The sequence below is a fragment of the Enoplosus armatus genome, chromosome 17 (assembly GCF_043641665.1).
Source record: "Enoplosus armatus isolate fEnoArm2 chromosome 17, fEnoArm2.hap1, whole genome shotgun sequence".
Taxonomy (NCBI): domain Eukaryota; kingdom Metazoa; phylum Chordata; class Actinopteri; order Centrarchiformes; family Enoplosidae; genus Enoplosus; species Enoplosus armatus.
Genome location: NC_092196.1, coordinates 11915643 through 11936580, shown reverse-complemented (window position 1 = coordinate 11936580; position 20938 = coordinate 11915643). Strand labels below are relative to the sequence as shown.

At 42.9% G+C, this 20938-nt stretch overlaps 1 protein-coding gene across 1 annotated transcript in view; it reads left to right on the top strand.

Moving 5' to 3' along the window:
• Positions 1–20938, top strand: part of coro7 (coronin 7) — a 103479-nt gene that overhangs the window by 77624 nt on the left and 4917 nt on the right. Inside the window, exons 10-18 of the mRNA XM_070923049.1 lie at positions 18682–18736; positions 18938–18995; positions 19106–19251; positions 19376–19474; positions 19560–19664; positions 19799–19958; positions 20078–20253; positions 20429–20537; positions 20638–20724. Of these exons, the coding sequence (XP_070779150.1) occupies positions 18682–18736; positions 18938–18995; positions 19106–19251; positions 19376–19474; positions 19560–19664; positions 19799–19958; positions 20078–20253; positions 20429–20537; positions 20638–20724 (995 nt within the window). The remainder of the gene's footprint in view (positions 1–18681; positions 18737–18937; positions 18996–19105; positions 19252–19375; positions 19475–19559; positions 19665–19798; positions 19959–20077; positions 20254–20428; positions 20538–20637; positions 20725–20938) is intronic.

The window sequence follows — 20938 nt, the reverse complement described above, 5'->3', positions numbered from 1 at the left end:
CTGAGTTTTACGTGTTCAGGAGAAATAAAGAAGGGGAAGGAAATAAATCTTACCCCGTTGTACTTTATCAGACATGTATGAGGCTGGCAAAATCAGTGCTCGTGCTCTGTCTATCTCTGCTTCTCCCCCTCATGTACTCGCTCACTCTCTACCTAAACAAACATAAACCTCTGCGTCCAAACTACAACACCAGCGCTGAGGCTATCCAGGTAACACTGACAGTGAGTTATTTATCTTAGTTGTTCAGCTTGTGTGTGTTGGATGGTGAGGAGGACCGGCATCTCCAGAGCTCAGGTACTCGAGGACTCGCCTCCAAACTGGCAACTGTCTGCTGTTTTTTCTGCAGGAGCTTGTTTGTTGCTTGAGTTTTGCAGCCAACTGCTGAGCGAAATTTCCAAAAATTCAAAGTCTGCATGAACTGAATGTTGCCACAGCTGGTTGTCACATTAAAATAAATAATTACATAAATGAAGTGTTGCAGTGCCAACATGCATAATGGAGTAATGGCAATGTTAAAAAAAACAAAAACAGTATTGACTTAAATATTTTAAGCGCTACGGTTGCTATAGGTAAAACACTATGAATAATCTGCTTAAACATAATTTCTGATGATATGACAAGATGAAATGCATTTGGCCGCAAAAAGCAATGTTGGGTAAACTACTAAAACTGTAATTTAACTTAGTAAGTGGTTAAATATTTCTTAAAATGGATGAATGTTTTGTAAATTCAAATAAAAGACATAAAGACATAGATTGCTTCAAAACATGGCTGACTAGCCGGCACCAAAAGCTTGAACTTTTCTGAGCCTGAAACTTTTCCCTCATTTCATGAATTAATTTAACTGTTTGATAAACCATAAAGTGGTTTAAATGCTATGACAACGACTTCTCCACGCTAGGTATTAAACACATTTATTATTTGATCATTTTATTCAATAATTTAGCATGAAAATTGTAATTATCGAATATAAACTCCCCATCAAGCTGTTAAAACCCCCCGATTCCCAGACACGATACAGAGGACATGACCTGGGTGTCCTCAATGATATCAGGCCTGGTGGAGTCATGATTTAATACACTTTTAACACACCCAAAATATGAATTATATGTAAAAATATGAAAGTGTATAAATTTTCCTGACCCATTTAAAGTAGATTCTCAGCAGCATATATAACACAACAAAAAAAAAAGTTCTTTAAATTATCGCAGATGTGGTGACAACAACAGATGTCATCTCAGCTCAATAAACACAGAAGTCTATTGTTAAACACTCATCATGTGCATTGAATTGACAGCACTTTATTCAACTATCCAACATAACACAATGTACATTGTTGCAGCCCAACTCATCAAGTCTGAAGTCCCGACCTCTCTGTTCTGCAGTTAAATGAGCAGAACAGGAAAGCCATATTGTAGTCGGTTCCACATATTTGTACATTACGGCCGCAGGCGCTCAGTCAGTGGTGTAAATCACAGTCTGATGGCTGCAACAGCATTACTGCATGTGCCGTCAGCACGTTGGGCTCCTAATCACCCTGGCTCAGTAAAAGATGGTGAGGCGGCATACAGACCGCTCCATAACACTGCCCGGGGGAACCAGTAAAACACTGGTTTGCTGCTGAGCCAACCGCAGCCTGCTAACAGTTTAAAGCTAGGGGCACTTAGCCACACTGCGCCATGATGGATTTTTTTGGGAGGTGACAGGGAGTTCTTGTCAGTTTTCCTAGAAATACCTTCTCCACACTCTGAACCACTGAACTTGTACTCTCACATTTTCTCTTCAGATTTTATTTCATTCACCCTTGTGTAAATTTGTTGCAAACTCGTGCTAAAGTATTTCGTCAACCAGCAGACTTTCATCACTTTCTCTTTCCCCACCCTAGTTAGGCCCTAATCCCTTTTGTTTTTGGCTGCTTCGCTTTCTCTCACATTTGTCTCACCATTTCTGACTTCATGAGTCATTTTCTTGCCTCCATGATATATGGCAACTTTTATGCTGTGGCCCGACTTTATTTCAAGTCGAGTTTTGCCTAACATTTTTGGATCTTGTATGTGTCACTGTAAATCTTACGTGACAGAGGATTTATTATTTGGAATTAAGCTATTGTGAGGTATGCTTAAAAAAAATAAGTTAAAGATGCAGAGTAGTAGTGTGACTGTCAGCTGAACTGAAGATCAGCTGAAGGCTCAACTGACTCTAAAGAGACGCTTTGTCCCGACAAAGTTGTCCTTAACAGCGTGGCTTTTTATATTTTTGTATCACATCAGAGTCAGAGGGGGTTTGCTTGACATTGACAATCTGTTCCTGCTTTGATTTTAGGATAGGTTTGTTTTGGATGCACAACATTAGTTCATTTTTTGTGATAAATTACCACTTTTTTCTCTTCATTTTTGTGGTCCTAAGTCTATGCTTGTTATATTGTGCAGTATATGTCAAATATGTTGTCATACAGTGAATACAACATGTACTTTAGGGTCGTCCTTGACCCTGTGACCTATCACCACATTACCTTCTTGCCAAGGAGGTGCTCAGTCGTGGAACAAACGCAGACCACCATGAAGACTGGACAGCTATATTCATACCACACAGTCATACCCTCCATGATCACGTCTGTAGATATATTCAGAAACACCAGCATGTGTCTCGGTTTGAGGTGTGCACGTTTTGCTGTTCACAACATGCCTGTGGGTTTTGTTTTTTTTACTTTTTGAAAAGTAGGAGCTGGTTCAGCAGACAACAAACGAAGAAAGAGTCCCCGCAGGAGCGATAGGAAGAGTGTCAGAGAGAAGTTTAGGACAATAGTTCACCACAAAATGACATTTCACTTATTCTCTTCCCACATTGTCAGTTGAAACAACAAGCATTGAGAAACTGAAGTTAGCGGTATGATTTTTTTTTTTACAGCTCCAAAAACAAAATAAAGTGTCTGTCAAATTATTGAAAACAGCATGTGCAGCACATTTTGTAGGCGACTTTTTACCTAAAATATTTGTCACATTATGTACATTTCTTCTGAGTGACAAAGCTGTGTTCCCATGGACTGAAATAAGACCAGTTACTGTTGTGGGATGTAAAATTATTATTGCTTATTAAGCTCAATTGAGAAAGGTGAAAGTTTGTAGTGGGCTGTTCCTTCAACATGACGTAATTGCACAAGTGGCAAAGGAATGTACAGCGTAAGTCATATTTTATCTAATTCAGCACAAACAGTACAATTAGCGAGCACAAACATGGAGGAAGAGGGTGGGAGTGGTTTTGGGAATCGTGCATTACTTTCCCATAAAGACAGCCTGGGAATGATGGTCCTGGGTTATTTTCTGATGGAGTCCCAACTCATCCCCAGCTCATTATTCTCCCAGCCCTCCCTCTGTCCTTTTAGAGGCTGAGGTTAGAGTGTGTTCTTTGTTAGTGTTTAGTATATCTGCATATGTATTGGCATCTGTGTTCATGTGTGTTGTCTGCAGACGCATGCCACCCCCCTCTGTCCACAACTACATGTCTTACCGTCACACGTAAATGTGCTCTGACGGCAGTCTGTGTGGGCTGCCATGAGACACGTCCGGGGCCCTCCTCACGAGGCCCAGAGCTGCCTTTCTTCAAAACGTCCGTGGGAAGGAAGAGTGCAACGCCGAAGAGAAGAAACCTGGGAAAGGGAGAGGGACAAGCTAGGAACATCCATGGTTAATTAGTGGCTGTTATGGGAACCTGGACGTGACAGAGAGATATTACCAATAGAGAGGGGAGTAATGAGTGTACACAAAGCAGAAGTTGTTACTGTTTGTGTGAGAACAAACACATAATGCTATAATCAAATGCACTGGATCAGATAAAAGGGAAATGTTGACTCTTCCCACCTGTCCACTCACCAGCTTTCCCCATTATAAGTCAATCTGTTCCTCATAAAGCTGTCTTCTGGAGAGGAACCTTTTGTATATAACACTATTAAAACAAGTGCACTTTTTATTATCTTGTTTAAGTGCTGTAATTCGTCTTTGGTTAACTGGACCAGAAGTGGGGGGACTTGTGTCCCAAACTGATCTCCAGTTTTAGGGTGAAGAGTTCTTGAGGGGTGCTCACCCAAAATATCATTTTGCCCTTTCTCACCATTCGTCAGTCAGAGGGAGTGTTAGACAGGCTGTGTCAACGAACCTTGCTTTGAGAAACACAGACAGGATGTCATAATTTGAAACATTTCTGGCTCCTGTTTGTTGCTTTGTTTTCTGTTTTGTTTTTGTGCTTTTTATTATCATTATGATTTTTTTTTTGTCGACATTTCCTTATAGCCCTGTCATGGCATTTAGGCCTTATTGGAGCAAGCTGAGAGCTTCATGTGAGCTAGTTCTGTCAGTGGACAACATGAAAAGGCCCTCAACACAAAGACCTCAAGAATCTGTACACTAAACTTTTAATGATTGCAGGAGTTTGTTTCACGCAGAGGAGGGCGAGACAGCGAACACACAGAGACCTAGAGAGGTCAGACCATAGTTCACTTTGAGGTTTACTAGTCTATTGACTCTGCACACACTGGCACTTCTCATTAAGGAGGGAGACGGAGACAGACAGCACAGCTGGGCCATGCATGCCTCAGAGCAGGACAAGCCATTAGTGCACATTTTATTGTTGAAAGGATGAAGAATCCATCATGAAAACAATCCTGGGTTTACCAACTTATATTATCGAGCTGATTGAGAACATCTTTCCCTGAGTGTGATTTGTATTTTTCATAGCCGTTTAGCCTTCAAAGCCTTTGAAACTAGACACATGTGGGTGCTGTGTCAGCTGTGGCCTCCTGCATTTATAGATGGAGCAGTTATGGCTGGTTTATCGGTTCTCCCTTGAGGTAAAAGTGAGTGATACAATGGTGATACAAAGTCTGCATTTTGTACAGAAGTAGAATCCAAGAATATCCATGTCTGAAGGGAAATTTTGTTCAACAGCCTTTTTTTTTTATTAAGCAGGTTGTCTCTTACTCTCTTTATACTTTTTATTTGGTGATGTTATAAGTCATTCCACATCTTCAACTTGCACTCATTTAGACCAACGCCCTCTTCTTCATCCCTCCTTCCTTTCCACTTTTCCTACCTTCCCTGTTGTGCCTCCTTACTCTCACCCTGCACTCTGGTATGTCAGGTATTGAGTAACGGCAGCATGCCTGTGGTTTAGTGCGGGAAGCAAAGTGGCTGCAGCTTAGCTACAGTATGTTCACTATGACTGCACTGCTGTATTAGTACTACAACAGAAACTCTATCAGAGGGATGAGAGCAACTATGCGGCACAGGTCACATCAGGTCGGCCCGGTGCTTCCAGACGGGTAATTTACATGTTGTAATAAAATAGGTCAAGGCCTGTGTATGTGTCTAATATGTGTAGTGTGCAAGCATCTTTTTAGTTACCCTGTTTACTCATTGTATGTAGACCCTCAATTCGAATGAAGAAAAACTGGTAAATAAATGGAAGAAACCTCAGGAAGAGAAACATGCAATAGATGAGGTGTGTACAGAATAGATTCACAACAGAATATATACACACACACACACACACACACACACACAATTATGATGACAAAATGTTGATTGTGAAACATAAGTGAAGAGGCTGGATCCAGGAGGACAGTTGAGCAGCTTCAGGTGTCGCTCACAAGTAGGATCTGAGCCAGACCACCTCCTCTCCACCACAGAGACAAACTACCCTTTGTTCTAAAATGTAAATTCATGCCTTTAAGTGCTTGCTTAATAGAACCACAGAGTGAAAGTAGAGATTCACAGTCAGTCAGATCCTCTGCAGCCCACTGGCCGACAGAAAGGTTTGGCCATTCCCCCCGAGGCTTTATCAGTCTGTCATATGATGCCGTCCTGTGTGGAGGCGCAATGCAGAGATCATCCACAAATTAAAAAAACACTATTAAACATATTAAGAAAATGTATGGATCTATTTCTTCTCATTCTGTCTCTCTGTGTTGCGCTTTCTTGTATGACCTTAGCTCTGTTTAAAGCCCTTTTGGGTTTTTGCCAGACAATCATTGAGTAATTTGGTTCTACAATGACCTGCCTAGTTAAATAAAGGAGGTTAAATAGAAACAAACACACGTCACACATGCACACAGATAATGAGCCTTCCTTCAGCTGTGACACACGGCACTGATATCTTGAAAAGATGGATGTGGCGGCCTTGACATCGAGGAGAGGTCAAATAGAAGTTGATTTAATGAAAAGAAAGGGCAATGGAGAGTGTTTTGCTTCTATGTGTATTAGCTACGACTGTTATTTTGGATTTTCTAGGGGTTTCTTCATCTCTTGACTGTCCAGCCTCCTCCCTGTTTGCGAGTGTAATTCAACGCAACATGAGCGCCACTTATCTTTATCGTCCAGAGGAGTGTGCTTCTGCTGTGTTAACAAATTGCTCAAAGCTGCCTCATCATGCAGCGGTGGACGGACCCGGGCCGAGGCTGGATGTGGGCTTGTAAACGTCTGGTCAGCACCGCTTATTGTTAAGAGATGGTGGCTACATAGATGACACTAGGAGTGTGTGTTTCTGTGTGTTCATCCCTGCGTCTCCCTTTGACTAATGCATCATTTTTTTACTTTCCTTTTGACCACAACCGCCTCTATTTACTGTGTAAAGTTTATACACTTGAAATGTTTTAGGGTTGTTGGCATTGTATGACTGGAATACTAAACTGTGCATTAGCAATGGTTACTCTGTATGGGTGGTCACAAAAACATGGTTTCTCTCCATACAAAAATGTGTGTATGAGGGTGAGGGGGGGGGGGGGGGGGGGGGGGGGGGGCAGTAATGGGAGTCTTGTACCAGTTTTAGCTCATCAAGGCGAGTCAAGGCCACAGTGTCCTCTGTAGTAACCTCTTACTTTCTCCTTCTCCCACTCCCAGATGTAGCATGATAGAGCTTAAAGCATTCTTATAAGGACACTCAAACACACACGTATGAGGACACACATAGCTGTTGTGATTTACTACACAAATGTGATAGTGATCTTATCTCTTACAACTCTCTGGCTCGCTCAGTTTCTCCCTCTTTTTTTTCCCTCCCTTGGTCTCACTTATAGTAAATCTGCTCTGTTCTGTGAGGTTTTTATTGCTTTTCACTGTACGTATCCCTGCTTCGGTCATTAAAGCAGATGATTTATTGTGGGCGTGTTGGACTCACTAACAGTAAAACACAGATTTTTGTACATAGTCGGTCCAGTCAGGACAAAGGAGGAAAGGTGATGCCAAAGCCTGGGGCTGCGCACCCTCAGCCTGACCGCATGTACAATGCTGACATAATGTAGAGGCTGTTGGGCCTACACCATGATGCTGGACTGGAATAGTGTACAATTGATATCATGTAAAACCTTTCATGTTTTCACTTTATCAGCCCTAAAATGTCATGCCAAACCCTGTTGTGAGATTTTCCAAAAGATCACAGTTGTCACTCCGGTAAACAATCCTTTTTTGTGTTTCCAAATGTTGACGATACAAGATTTTCTTCCAGCAGGAGTGGAATTCCTGCTTTTGAGATATGAGAGAGATCAGTGGAGGGGATAAAAGTGATAAAGTGGCGTTTCAGATGGACCAGAATGAGCAAGTCGCAGCCGGCAAGGGTGTGTGTGTGTGTGTGTGTGTGTGTGTGTGTGTGTGTGTGTGTGTGTGTGTGTGTGTGTGTGTGTGTGTGTGTGTGTGTGTGTGTGTGTGTGTGTGTGTGTGTGTGTGTGTGTGTGTGTGTGTGTGTCACAGAGAGATGAGTCAGATGGCTTGGTTGCAGAGACAGAGACCCACAGGCTGGTAGACGGAGGGACTGATAAACTCTGTTAACTGACTCTGATAAAGCAGAACTGGAAGACACCACGGAGTCAAAACATGCGCAAATGACGATCGATGAAAGGCGCTCTGTTGAACGCCTCAGGAATGTTTTTGTAGCTCTAGTTGAGGAGGAATGGAAAAAAGAAGGTCTGAAGAAGTTGTTTTAGGGTTTATATTTCTCTCTTTATTTTTCTCGAGTCGACCCTCTCACTCTTTTGCACACGTACTCAGGCTTGAAGGAAAAACAAATATTAAACGGTAATGTTTTGTGTCTGTAAATTACTGGGTTTTATGGTTCTAGCATTTCCAATAATCCTGTCTTGGCTGTCCATGAAGAAAAGTCACACACACACACACACTCAGTCATACACATTAGCGCAAGTATGGTTTGAAAATTGTTTGGTTCATCCAGTGTGAGCTTTGGTACGAGGTGAAGCACTGCCATCCCTCGAGGAAATTCTGGCTGAAGATCTGAGCAACATTTGCCAAAAATATTCTCCAGTAAACGTCCACATCATGTGATATCACCGTTTAGTTGTGGCGTCCTCTGAACCGTCTGCCGTCCGAGTGTGACCACGGTCTGTTTAGCTGGACAGGATTTTAACAGGGCATTAAGTCACTCATCGAGCCTGTTACTGGTGGATTGTGTTTTTAAAGTAGACTTTATTGAGTGCTTCGGTGTGTTGCAGGACGAATCAGCAGCAGTTTGGACCTGCGGCTTTTCCACAGTAGGAAAAATAGACTGCACCTAGGACTGACATCATCTCCAATTGATCCCCTATAACAAATCAATGCGCAGTGTGGAGTGACTGACTCAGTGGAGCCAAGTCAAAGCTGAACTTATGATCATCGCTTTAAAGTTATGCCTCTGGTATGCAGAATAATTACTGTGCAATACAAGATATCCATGGCTGGTTTAGAGCATGACATTACTATTTTGTGGTTTATTCACTGAACTTAAGTGGATTTATACAGAGGTATTTTTAGGTCAGATACTGATTTTCCAATAACCTCTATATCTGCTGCTATATGTCAAATCATAAATAGTCTTTTCCATTGCTCTTGTTGTGGTTTTATTCATTCTACATTGGTTATTATTGGGATTTTCCACCTTGATGTTATTTTGTAAAATAAAAGGACATGTATTCCTGTCTTTGCCATTTGACTGGCATGTGAAAGAGAAAGACTTTAATGGGACGGCTAATGAAACACTTAACCTGAAGAGGCAGATATTTGTTAAAGAAACAGAATGGAAAAGTTGGACATGATTCTCTCCTCTAGTTTAACTTGCAAACTGAGCACGGTTTGTACTCAAGGCGAAAGTCACGCAAAGAGAGGGATGGTTTTGGCAACTCTGCGTCTACAATTTGTGTGCTGTCAAACTAGTGAAGCCTCCAGACTTTCAGGGCTTGTTTCATTTTAATGTTTGCAAAATTTATCTGTGCATCATTGGCAGACATTCTGCTGATCCGAGTACATCTGTGAGGTACTAATATTGATGGATAATCAAAACAGGTCTCTCTTTTCTCACTTCCTCTGAAACGTGTGTACCTCTGTCTGTGTTTAGCATTTAAAACGCAACTGTGACGAGAACCGGACTTTCCTCCGGTGACCTTAACAGCAGAGAGAGTCGTTACGGTCGTGACCCTCACCCCTCCTCTTTCTGTCCTCTACACCAACGCTTCCTCTCTCTTCTCTCGTCTGAGGCAGTCGTGGCAGCTGATCAGTTCCCAGGCCCCCGCCGACAGGTCATTTAATGGTCATCCAGCCGGGCCCTTGATGCTGAACTCCCGGGGTTAACGCGGAACGCATCTCTTCCGGGGCTACGCAGCCGTCAACAAGCAGCCACCAGCATTTCAGAGCCACACCTCATACATTACAGATGGAAACACAAACTTAAACTCATGCCAATAAAAGTACATTTTCTATTTCTTTGTCAGCACCCTCAAAGCTGTCTTGCTTTGATCACGTGCATTTAAAAGATTTATGTTCCCCAGTAGCACTTTCACACCCTTACCTCCCCTTCAGTCTGTATACCCTGACACCCTCATGCCCACCCACATCCTACAACAACCCCTACCCCTTCAGCCCTCCCAGTCCACAGAGCAGCGCTGAATGTCGAGGGTCTTTATGACCGGTGACCTGGCTGTTTTATAGCTCAGCCAGTCTGGACCAGTTTACCACGCATTTATAGGTCTTCCTGAGTGTTTGTGAGTGTGTGAGTAAACATGAGTGTTTGTGCCATTTTGAAGATGAGCTTCTAATGTCTCTCATTCATCTGGGATAAGTAGAACCGTGTGTGTTTAATAGGCCTGTGTAATCATCAGTTCGAGCAGTTGAAGGCCTGGTTTGCTGTCTCTCTGTCTCTTCTTGTAAAAATAAAGATTGGGGTTTTCATTTTTCATGTCAACATTATGTAAAACAGATGCGCTGTCCATCATGTGGTCAGAAAGCACTGTGTGTTAAGTTGTCTTCAGATGTCTCTAAGTGTCTTTTATATTGTGAGGTTGTTTTTCTACACATACTTGGTATTTTGCAAAGATTTGATATGTGGCTGACGCTGTAGGACTGTTTTGTTGCGGGTTCATTGTTTCCTCCTGCAGAGAGGGATTAGCTGAGAGATGTACAGCGCTGATTGTGGCTGCCTGTGTCGGCGTGAAGATGGAGCTGTGCTGACGACAAGTTGGAATGGTAACGAAGGGTTGTTCTGTTTCTTGAGGACAGGAGAGGGATTACTGCTGAAGCTGTTGAGTTTTTTTCAGTTTGGCAACTTTACATGTGGTCGTATGTGGAACTTGTAGTGTGTGGGGGGGTGACAGAGGGGTCACTGCAGACCTGTTGACACGGGAGTTTAATTAAATCCTGAGCATGCGTGTATGCACATGCATGTGTGCCCCAACATGTACTTGTGTGTGTGTATGTGTGCGCTGGCTGTCAGGGGCCAGCGGACGAGGCCCGGTGAAGCGAGGAGAGAGGGTAGAGCAGCCGCTTGGCAGCCTATCTAAGGGCCTCGTCACTGGGGCTCAGACGTGGCCACAGCTGGCCCCTCCACCAACAATCCTGGCTTTTCTTCCCCTCTCAGGAACGCAGCGCGTCAACTCTAATTCCCTTCTAATGAACTGGCTACTGAAGGTAGCACACACACACACACACACACACTGGCAACAAAACACACAGACTCAAACACAGTGGAGGAAGTATGTTGCATTTAAGTACATTTCACTGCTCTGGGTGACTTAAACACCTGCGGAGGATCCTTGAACTCATCATGACTTAGAAGCTGCATTCAGTACCACCCCCAGCAGAGCTGTGTTTTAGCCTTAAATATAAGAACCTACACTATCCCCAGTGTGTGCCTCTTATATATTATCCTTGCATTCAAGCCACAGACCTAAGGATCAGTTTTTCTGAAAGATGTTTAATAACACTTGCCGCTGTCTCGAAGGTAATCCTGAAAGACTCTTTTAAGACTCAATTCCATTTCGTAATCTTAACAAAGAGGGTAGCTAGAAATGACATACCTATGTTAATGTTTTCTTTCATTAGTATTTTCACAAAACGAACAAGGACATATATCACTTCCGGCTCCCTTTATTAGGAAACACAGTCAACAGGACAAGACACAGGATTCTGGAAATATCTTGAAAAGTGTGGTAGGAGTCGTTAAACTACCTTCTGGGTTTTTCAAAGATCGTCAGAAATGTAACTCTGTTACTGGAATATAATGATAATACATGAGAGGTACAAACTGGTGCTAATGAGAACCAAGATGTCATACTTCTGGCTTCCTCATGTCCAGAGATAAACAGGAGAGCGAGGGCCTTATTCATATTAGGCGCAATAGGAGCAGTTCTGAAACGTTGGTCCTCTCATGTGACTGAAATTAACTGGGACAGTGTTAAATGAGGACAGTCAGATTCACTTGAGTTTAAGACTACTGTAACTGCACCATTCAACCATTGTGAGTTGAATCCTTGAAGATTGAAGTCACCCTCGCTGTGACCTTGTGGTTTAGCGTCTGGCTTTGAAACTAATGGAAACATTTATACTCATTCAGACAGCACAAGTGCAGAGGTTTTGATTGATCTGTCTTGTGAGTTTAAGGTGACAAAGTTCATCAGTTGTGATATATTGGTCATTTTCGGTGGATTGTTGTGCTTCAGAGTGTGCCAAAAGCAAGAAAATAAACAAAGTTTGAAATGATTATCATTGCCAAACTATTTGTTTAATATAATATCTTTTGAAGTATTCACTCGCGTATCTCCGTTGGAAATTTCTCTTTTTTTTATTTCACATATTTGCAGAACACTTTAAACCAACCAAGGATTTACCATCCTGGAGACGGTTTTACAGGTCCAGTGTTGTTCCGTTATGAATCCCATTTAATCACCAGTGGATTATTCCGCACCAGTCCTTCCATTGTCGGGGTAATGTGAACACCCATGGGCCCGCAGCGTAAGTGTGCATAAAACCATTAGCTGTGTCTAACTCCCTTACACAAGAGTAATAACACTGAAACAGAAAGAGAGTGTTCTGTCACAGCTAACAATAAAGACAGGAAGAGGGCAGGGTTATCATAAGAATAAATAGATAATCTGCTGGTCATATGAACTGTCTTCAGCAGACAGTGATTATGGAAATACCTCAGACAATGAAAAAGCATGTGCTTATACGGTCGTACTTTTAGATGGGAGATACAGCTCTTTAGTTACAGCCTGTTCATCATACCACATATTTTCACTAATTAATTTTATACTACAACAGATCTGCCACATTATTAATCTGCTGCCTAATGTGTGTATGTGAGAGGGAGATAAAGTAAGGCCTAAAGTTCATTTACAGTTTCAATTTACTGAGAGAAAAGAGCAGTTTACAGTTTACCTCATGCTCTGATATTGGTCTCTTTATAGCCAGGTCCACCACTTTGGTCCAGATTGAAATATTTCAATAACTATTGAATGGATTGGCATGACATTTTGTGCAGACATTCATGGTCCCTAGACGATGAATCCCAATGACTTTGGTGATCCTCAGATTTTCCCTCTAGCGCCACCGTGAGGTTGGCAATTTTGTTTTTTTGTTTTGACAGCTGTTGGGTGGATGCCGTGACACTCATGTCCCCCACAGGATGAATTGTAACAACCTTAACTTCTAATCTAGTCAGAATTTTAGTTCCCACAGGATGAATTGTAACAACCTTAACTTCTAATCTAGTCAGAATTTTAGTTTGTCCAATACTTTGGTTTATGACCAAAAACTTGCAAAACAAATTACAAAGTACTTTGTGTTTAATGCTAACTAAGTAGCAAATGCTAGCATGCTAAACTAAGATGGGGATCATGGAAAACATTACACCTGCTTAACATCAGCATGTTAACATTGTCATTGTTAGCATGTTATCATGTTGGCAGTAGCATTTAGCTCAAAGCACAGCCTCACAGAACTGCTAGCATGGCTGTAGACTCTTAAGTCATGTTTTACGTTAAGATAAAAACATAGAAGAGGTAGATACATTCAAAAACTCAGGTAGTAAATATAGCACATAGCACATCACATTTCTGGCTGTCTCTCTGTCAACACACCTGTGATGAATATTTGTGTCACAGTTTTTAATAGATGATTTCACTGGACTTTAACCTCTGATGTCAATGTTTGAACAGTATAATATCTTAACCCAAAATATTCCTACTTATTGAATTGAATTTGATGTCCAAGTGAGTATGGGAAAATACTGTTTGTATACTGTTACTGTTGTTGCTGTGACCCATCCCAAGTGTCCTTGTGACCCTGTGTGATAGTCCAAACATTATGTTATGGCAAAGGCGGCTCCAGTTTCAGTCTAAAACACTGAGTCACCGCTGGCCAGTGTGACAGCAGAGGCCGGCCGGGACAGCTGGACAAGCTGCAGGCCCGCAGTCTTTGGAGGCAGGAGGGCTGATAAAGTGGACTGTTCGAGTTCACAGTTCAGCAGACCCTTCACCCTCAGCGATACTGCTGCACCACTCACTCACTCCCTCTGACTGGGATGACATAACCAGGGGACTGATAAAGAAGAGGGGAGGGGATGATGGAGAGGAAAAGGGTGAAATGAAAATAGAATGAACAGTAAATAAAGCTGAGGTCACACCACATAATTTAAAGCCTGCTGAGATTTATGATTCAGTTTGAGGTTAAGACGAGTCACAATGTTTGTGATTTGTGATTTTTTTATTTATAAGGCCCAAAATCACAAATCACAAATTTGCCTTTGAGGGATTTACAGTGTGTACAACATATGTTCATCGTCTATAATTAGATCCTTGATTCAGATGAAAAGAATACTTAAATGGGAGAAAACGAGGAGAAACCTCAGGAACAGCTACAAAAGAGGAATCTGTTGACTAGGACGGACTTAACATGCAATATAGTTGTCGTATATACAGAGTAGACAGAAATGAAAAGGATGAAGCAGTTAATTGCACACAATACAACTTTATAGATCTTTTCATAGCTGGTTAGGATTTTAAAAGTCTTCTAGTGTGTGACCATCTTAGAAGAGCAATAGAGTGACCCTGTGTAAGCCTAAAAAACAATCTGAAATTGAGGTGTAGTCAACCAGCTGCTTTGTTTTAGTTTCATATTCCCCAAAGGCCTCCTCTCTCTTTCTTCTCTACTTTCTGGCCAGCTCCTACCTGTCGACTGGAGCTTTTTGTGCTCTCTAGTGTGTGTGTCTTAGCAGTAAGGCTGGCCTAGCTGTAGGCCATGATCTCATACAACAGAGAAAGGTCCCTTTGACTGATACTGATCTGGTCATAGCTGCTGTAGCTCAACCCCATAACCTTATACCCCTGCAGGCTGCTTTCATTAGCTCCACCTATATACTGTATATATGATACACTGTGTGTCTGATGCTATCAGTGCATCTGGTCGCGTGCTCACACAAACGTACAGGGTGTGTGTATTTTTCATACTTTTACATATATTGTCATGCTTGAAAGCACATAGGCCGACATGAATGTGTACAGCATTTTGCAGTATTTATCTCTGCACCTGAGTGTGTTTCTGGAAGGATTGTGTGTGCGTGTGTGCGTGCGTGCGTGCGTGCGTGCGTGCGTGTGTGTGTCCGTAATTTTATTGCAGTGCCTACTCCTATTTTCCAGTGACTGGACATTTTTGCTCAGCTGAACTCCACCACAACCCCAGCTGCAGATGCACTCCCCACGTCAACCAGGCACACACACCATTTTTGCATTTGTCTGTCATCCACATATCCATCCATCTGGCCCTCCATTAGTCAGTTATTCCACTGATTTATGCTATCTCTTACATTATCAAACGACAACACGTTCTCATAATCATAATATACCTGGGCTGACTCAGACCCTTTCATACACACACACACAGATGCACGTTAGAGTAGAGTAATATACCCATCATATCTGCTGGTGCTGAAGGCTGCTGTCATGGGCAGAAGGTCATTTTATGATGTGCGTTTGGGTCCATGTGAGAGAGCGGCGGTGTGAGGCGATGGCAGACGAGGCGGGAGGCGGGATCACTCTCTCCGCTCTCTGTTTTGTGTCAGCTCTGATAGGAGCAGAGTGCCAGTGACAGACTGAAGCCGGGGGGGGGGGGGGTTTGGAGCATCAGGCGGCTCATCGCAGAGTGTTGGAAGAGCTGGAAAGGTGTTGAGACGTTAGTGGTTGCGGATCGCCCTGAGAGTGTGAGACTGGGCTGTAAAATCTTTCAAGGAGTCGTCTTTTCAGCTGTTGTTCAGGTTGTGCAGCTGATATTGTGGATGTATATCCTTCTTCCCTCTCAGAAAATAACATTATATAATAATATATTATTTCATGACCAATTAGCACGTGTGTGTGGTTAAACCTGTATTAGTCACACACCTCACACTGAAAAGGGCTTGTGTCTGGATCAGTGTGTCAGGCTGGATGCGGTATACACACTTCTATTTACAGCCTCTCTTCTAAGAGCATGAATGAGGCCTGTAATCGTTTTTTCATTCATAATCAGCCCTTGTGATCGAGATCTGCACAACAAGCCCGCTCGCTCCCACAATTAACCCTGCATGACTGTGACTGCACACTCTTATTAATGCATGTGCACATACATCATTAGGCTATATTATTAGCACATCTATGTATGTGTGCTTACGCATCTATGTGCGTAAATATGCACATGCAGACGTGTATGTGTTTTTCTGTGTGGGAAAATGGGCCGGCGGTGAGGTGGAGCATGAAAGCGATAGTAAACAGAGGCCATTATCAGTGATAAAGTTCCACTCCTATTATGTGGCTGTTTGACTTGTTGTACGTTTACTGTGAGAAAACCAGAGATAAGGACACAGAGAAAGTGAAGGCAATTTGGAGAAATAGTTGGGATTGGAGGCACAAAAGAGGCCGCAGGGTGCAAGGTGGTAGTGTTGTTGAATAGGAAAGGAAAGAGCGAGTGCGGGAGAGGAAGACAGGCAGCGAGAGGGGTGTGGGAATGGAGGTGTTTAGGGACTCCCTGTGGACTGACTCCGACATGGGAACACACAGTCGCCCTAACGAAGCGTGGCCGCCCCTCGCTGACTTCAGAAGCCTGGGAGGGAGAGAGGGATATTAGAGGAGGTACAAGTCTGGGACAGGTCCATTTTGTTGATACATCAAAGATAGATGGTAAGGATGAAACAACAATGGCGACCCGGAAGGCAGAGAAGGAAAAACAGGGACAGAAGGCTTCTGTCAGCTGTAATGTGGGTCATAACCATGGTTGGAGCGAAACAGCATGACATTCACAGTCACAGTATTCACAGTATTCTGCAATGAGACAGAATGCAACACCACATAATAACTTGTTTTTAACTTTTGTTTTTGTTTAGACCATCAAACACCAGTGTGCTCAGCGGACTAAAACAACTAATAGACTATAAGTCAATCACACTTCCCCTCCCGTCTCGCATTATAAGACACACACTTTACTCTCTTTGCGCAGTTTTTGTATTTAAGTATTTATTACTACTGCGATATCTCCTCACTTACTTGTGACTATTTCTGGCTCAATACATGTTATTGAGCCAGTTTATGTATGTAGTATTTAGTACTTTTTTCATGCTTTGATTTGTGTATAGTAGACAGCCATAATGTATATGGTCTTGTAGTTTTGCCTGTCTATACTATGCATCTGTTCTTGTACTTCAGTTTCCCTTTGTGGGATCAATAAAGTTTATATTAAGAATGTACTCTTTTTAACCTTTCCAAAAAAATAAATAAAGAGATCTTTTATCCACATATACAATATATTTAATTTTTCTGGACAATTGCCACTTGGCAGGCTAGTTTGCCAAAGACGTTTACGCCTTCGCCCTCATGACCGGCATTCAGTTCATCCAAAACTGCCAAAGCAAAATTACCTCCAAAAATGTAATAAAAGACTCAAATGAAAACGGTACCAAGATGTTCATCACCGTAGTTTGGAAAACATTTGTGAACGCACCAAAATGGATGTGAGCTCTCACAACCACAGACTCGTGACAGCCATTTTCTTTTTTAACTCGTGTAGGTTTGTTTGTTAAAATGTGAAAACCTTCCACTGTTTCCGATTCATACAAGCACGCTGCAGTGTGATGCACAGTCACACTGTCTTCCTCTGTCACTCTTGCACAAACCATTGCGTGTCACTATGCGCGGCTGCCTAAGATACCCAAACTAAGTCTGTCATTATATTGTCATACTTGGAGCATGACATCACCAGTCTGTCAGTCTCAGTTGATGTGGAGGCAGCCGAGTGGCGTTCCTCTGGAATAGTACCATTACACAAGGTTATCATCATAAGTCAATCACTGGAACTGCCGCTTCACTTCAATCTGCGGCCTGTGATGTGAAGTGGTCGGATCAGCCACCACTCTCTGTCCTCTTTCCCCGTCTGGAAAACAACATGCAGACCGTTGCTGTCGTTGATGAAAAGAGAGGCTGAGAGATTACAGTAGGCAGAGAATGAGGGAGATTTGTCAGCCCTGCCCGTGTTTGTGCAAATGTGCCTCCGTCTAAGCCATGATTTCCTGTTTGGTTTGTTTACTACAGCCAGTTGTACTTTCCCCATTGAGTTAAAAGGTTCATTCAGTTTCCTCATCCCTCAATCTTCTTACCTCAGATCATGAGAGGAGGCAGGTGACTGTGGCCTGGTTTAGGGTGGAGGTTTCGAGGTAGAGAACAGTTAATCAGCAACTATTTTGCTACTGGATTAATCATTAAAGTTATTTCTGAAGCAAATAATGCTAAACATTCTGTCATTGCAACTTAGCAAATGTGAACATTTGTTGTTTTTCTTTGTTATTGCGATCGTAAACTGAATATCATGGGGATTTGGGACATTTTGTCAGACAAAACGACATTTGAAGAAGTCAACTCCGACTCTAGGAAACTATGATGGGTGTTTTTCACGATTCTTTGTCTTTATGTTGACAAAAAAAATCAGAGCAGATTTAAGCAAAAATGGAAATGAAGTTGCCTTTCTTGTCTTAGTTAACCTTGACTCTGTTTTTCTTTGGCAACTTTGAAACATATTCCTCCTCCTTTGTATATCTTTGATAATGATCTTTTCATCTTTATTGTGCAAGTTCAAAGCACTAAGGAATAGAAATCAGTGAATGTGACTCTGCATTTGTTTAACTTAACATGTTCAACCAAGTTTTTTTCCCCTAATCTACAGATAACGATCAGTGGAAAAAAATCAAGTCGAGCTGACAATGTAGTACCACTTTTGCCCTAAAACTGAGCCTACTGCTCCATCTAGTGGCACCTTTTGTAAAACTTCAAGTTATGGACTCTTTCAATGATTCTGTAATAATAAGTGTCACTGTGCCGTTTCTGAGCATAATTTAAATGCCTTGTCTCTTTGCTTTCAGGATGCTCATCCCTCTGTTTGATGATGACACTGGTCTGCTCGCGCTGGCTGGCATGGTGAGACATATTATGCTTTCTGTCAGGTGATAACTTTGAGGAATGGTTTAAATATTAAAAAGAAAAGAAATGTTTTGTGTAGTTTCATGTAGGGCTTTGCAGCCTTGACAGTGATGTACGTTAAAGGTCAACAGTCGTTACTGCAGCACATATTTCACTGTGCTGATTGAACTGAAATGTTGAATGTTCTCTCTTACACAGGGAGACACTGTGGTTGATTGCTTTGAAGTGTCTGCCTCTGAGCCTTTCCTCTCGCAAGGTAAAGCTTGGTCATCTGTTATCTGTCCTGTCAGATTATTACAGCTCTCTCTCTTAGTATCTGATCCCTCTCTGTTCTTTTTTTGCCCTCTCTACGTTTTATCTCTGCAGTGAGCCACTGTCTGACGGACACCTCAACACGAGGAGTTGCCATGGTACCCAAGCTGGCATTGGATATCATGTCCTGCGAAGTGATGCGTGTGCTTCAGCTGACAGACAGCTGCATTGTGCCAATCAGCTATCAAGTCCCTCGCAAGGTGTGTATATGTGCAGCACTACTGACAAGCCAACACATATAGCAGATTCATAACATAGGCAAGTAATGTACATGTTTGCATTGGTGTTTTCATGCTTATATGTGGGTGCTGCATTGTCTTCCAGCATTCAGGCCAGGAGTTTCATGAAGATCTTTACCCAGATACAGTAGGCACGGCTCCGGCCATGTCTGCTGAGGAGTGGTGGCAGGGAGGGAACAAGCAGGTAAAATGATCTCCACTCTCAACAAGTTTATCCGTTCTTCACACTCTACAGACGCCTCGAACAATTCTGCTCTGTTTGTCCTCAGGTGGAGAAAGTCAGCCTCCACCCAGACAAACAGCCCAAAGCAAAGGCTCCACCAGCAAAACAGATGCCTGCAAAGAAGGAGCAGGCCAGTGGGGGGAGCAAGGAGGTGAGAGACACACACACTGACTATCCATCAGGAGTAATGGTACTGGTGGATTCTCATGGGGCGTTCAATCCCAAATTGGGGGAAGTAAAAACTTTTTATTCTGACAAGTTAACAGCCACCCTACTGTTCTACAGGATCCGGCACGTGGCTGCTCCACCTCCAGTAGTCCTCTGAGCACTCCCAGCAGCAGCGCTGCCCCGTCCCGCTCTCCCTCCTCCACCTCCGGCCTCTCCTCAGGCTTCCTCCCCAGCCCCAGTCCCAGCCAGAGTGCCAAGGCCATCCAGAGCCTGCTGGGTATGAACACACACACACACATACACACACCTGAAATCTCTTATTCTTCATTATAGTGTCTGTCATTTTATGATAATGTTTCTTTAGCGACTGTTAATTTGAAATGATCTCTGATCCAGGTCCAACCTCCAAGTTCCGTCACATCCAGGGCGCAGTGATGCACCGGGACACGCACTTCACCAACCTGCGTGGCCTCAACCTGACTACACCAGGCGAGTCTGACGGCTTCTGTGCCAACCGCCACCGTATGGCAGTGCCCCTCGCCATCTCCGGGGGCCAGATGGCCATCTTTGAGGTACGGCAGCAGCTTGAAACTAAGTTAAAAACTGTTGACGTCATGTTGATTTAGAAAAAGTGTGGTTGGTCTCCATGTTGAGTGTGTCTTTTATCCCATATACTTCTATTACTTTCTGGAACATTTGACTACTGTGTACAGTATGTGAGTGATTTTATTCCTCTCCTCCCCTCAGCGCTCTCAACCTGGCAGGCTGCCCGACACAGCCCTGCCCACCATCCAGAACTCTGTAAATGTGGTCGACTTCTCCTGGGACCCCTTTGACACACACAGGCTGGCTGTGGGTAAGTGAATACATGTACATCTGCAGCTGTATGTTGCATTGACTGCTCTCTGTCTGTCCTGATAAGTGTGATTTGACATGCGTCTCTCTGTCTGTGTTAGCTGGTGATGATGCAAAGATCCGGGTGTGGAAGGTACCAGAGGGAGGGCTGAAAGAGACCCTGACTGAGCCTGAGCTCATCTTGCAAGGTAGGACAGGGCCCACTTACTGAAAGGACCTCAGTTTAGTTTTCAGATTGTTGATTGACAAGCCTGACATACACAAAATCCTGCAGGACTTCACTGAAAAGATCTACAGTATAACAACGGGAACAATATGGAGTATATGGTTGATTGATTTCAGTGCATCCATGTGAACTGATGATAATCACCACAAAGTAAAAGTCAAGTTGATTGACAGCTG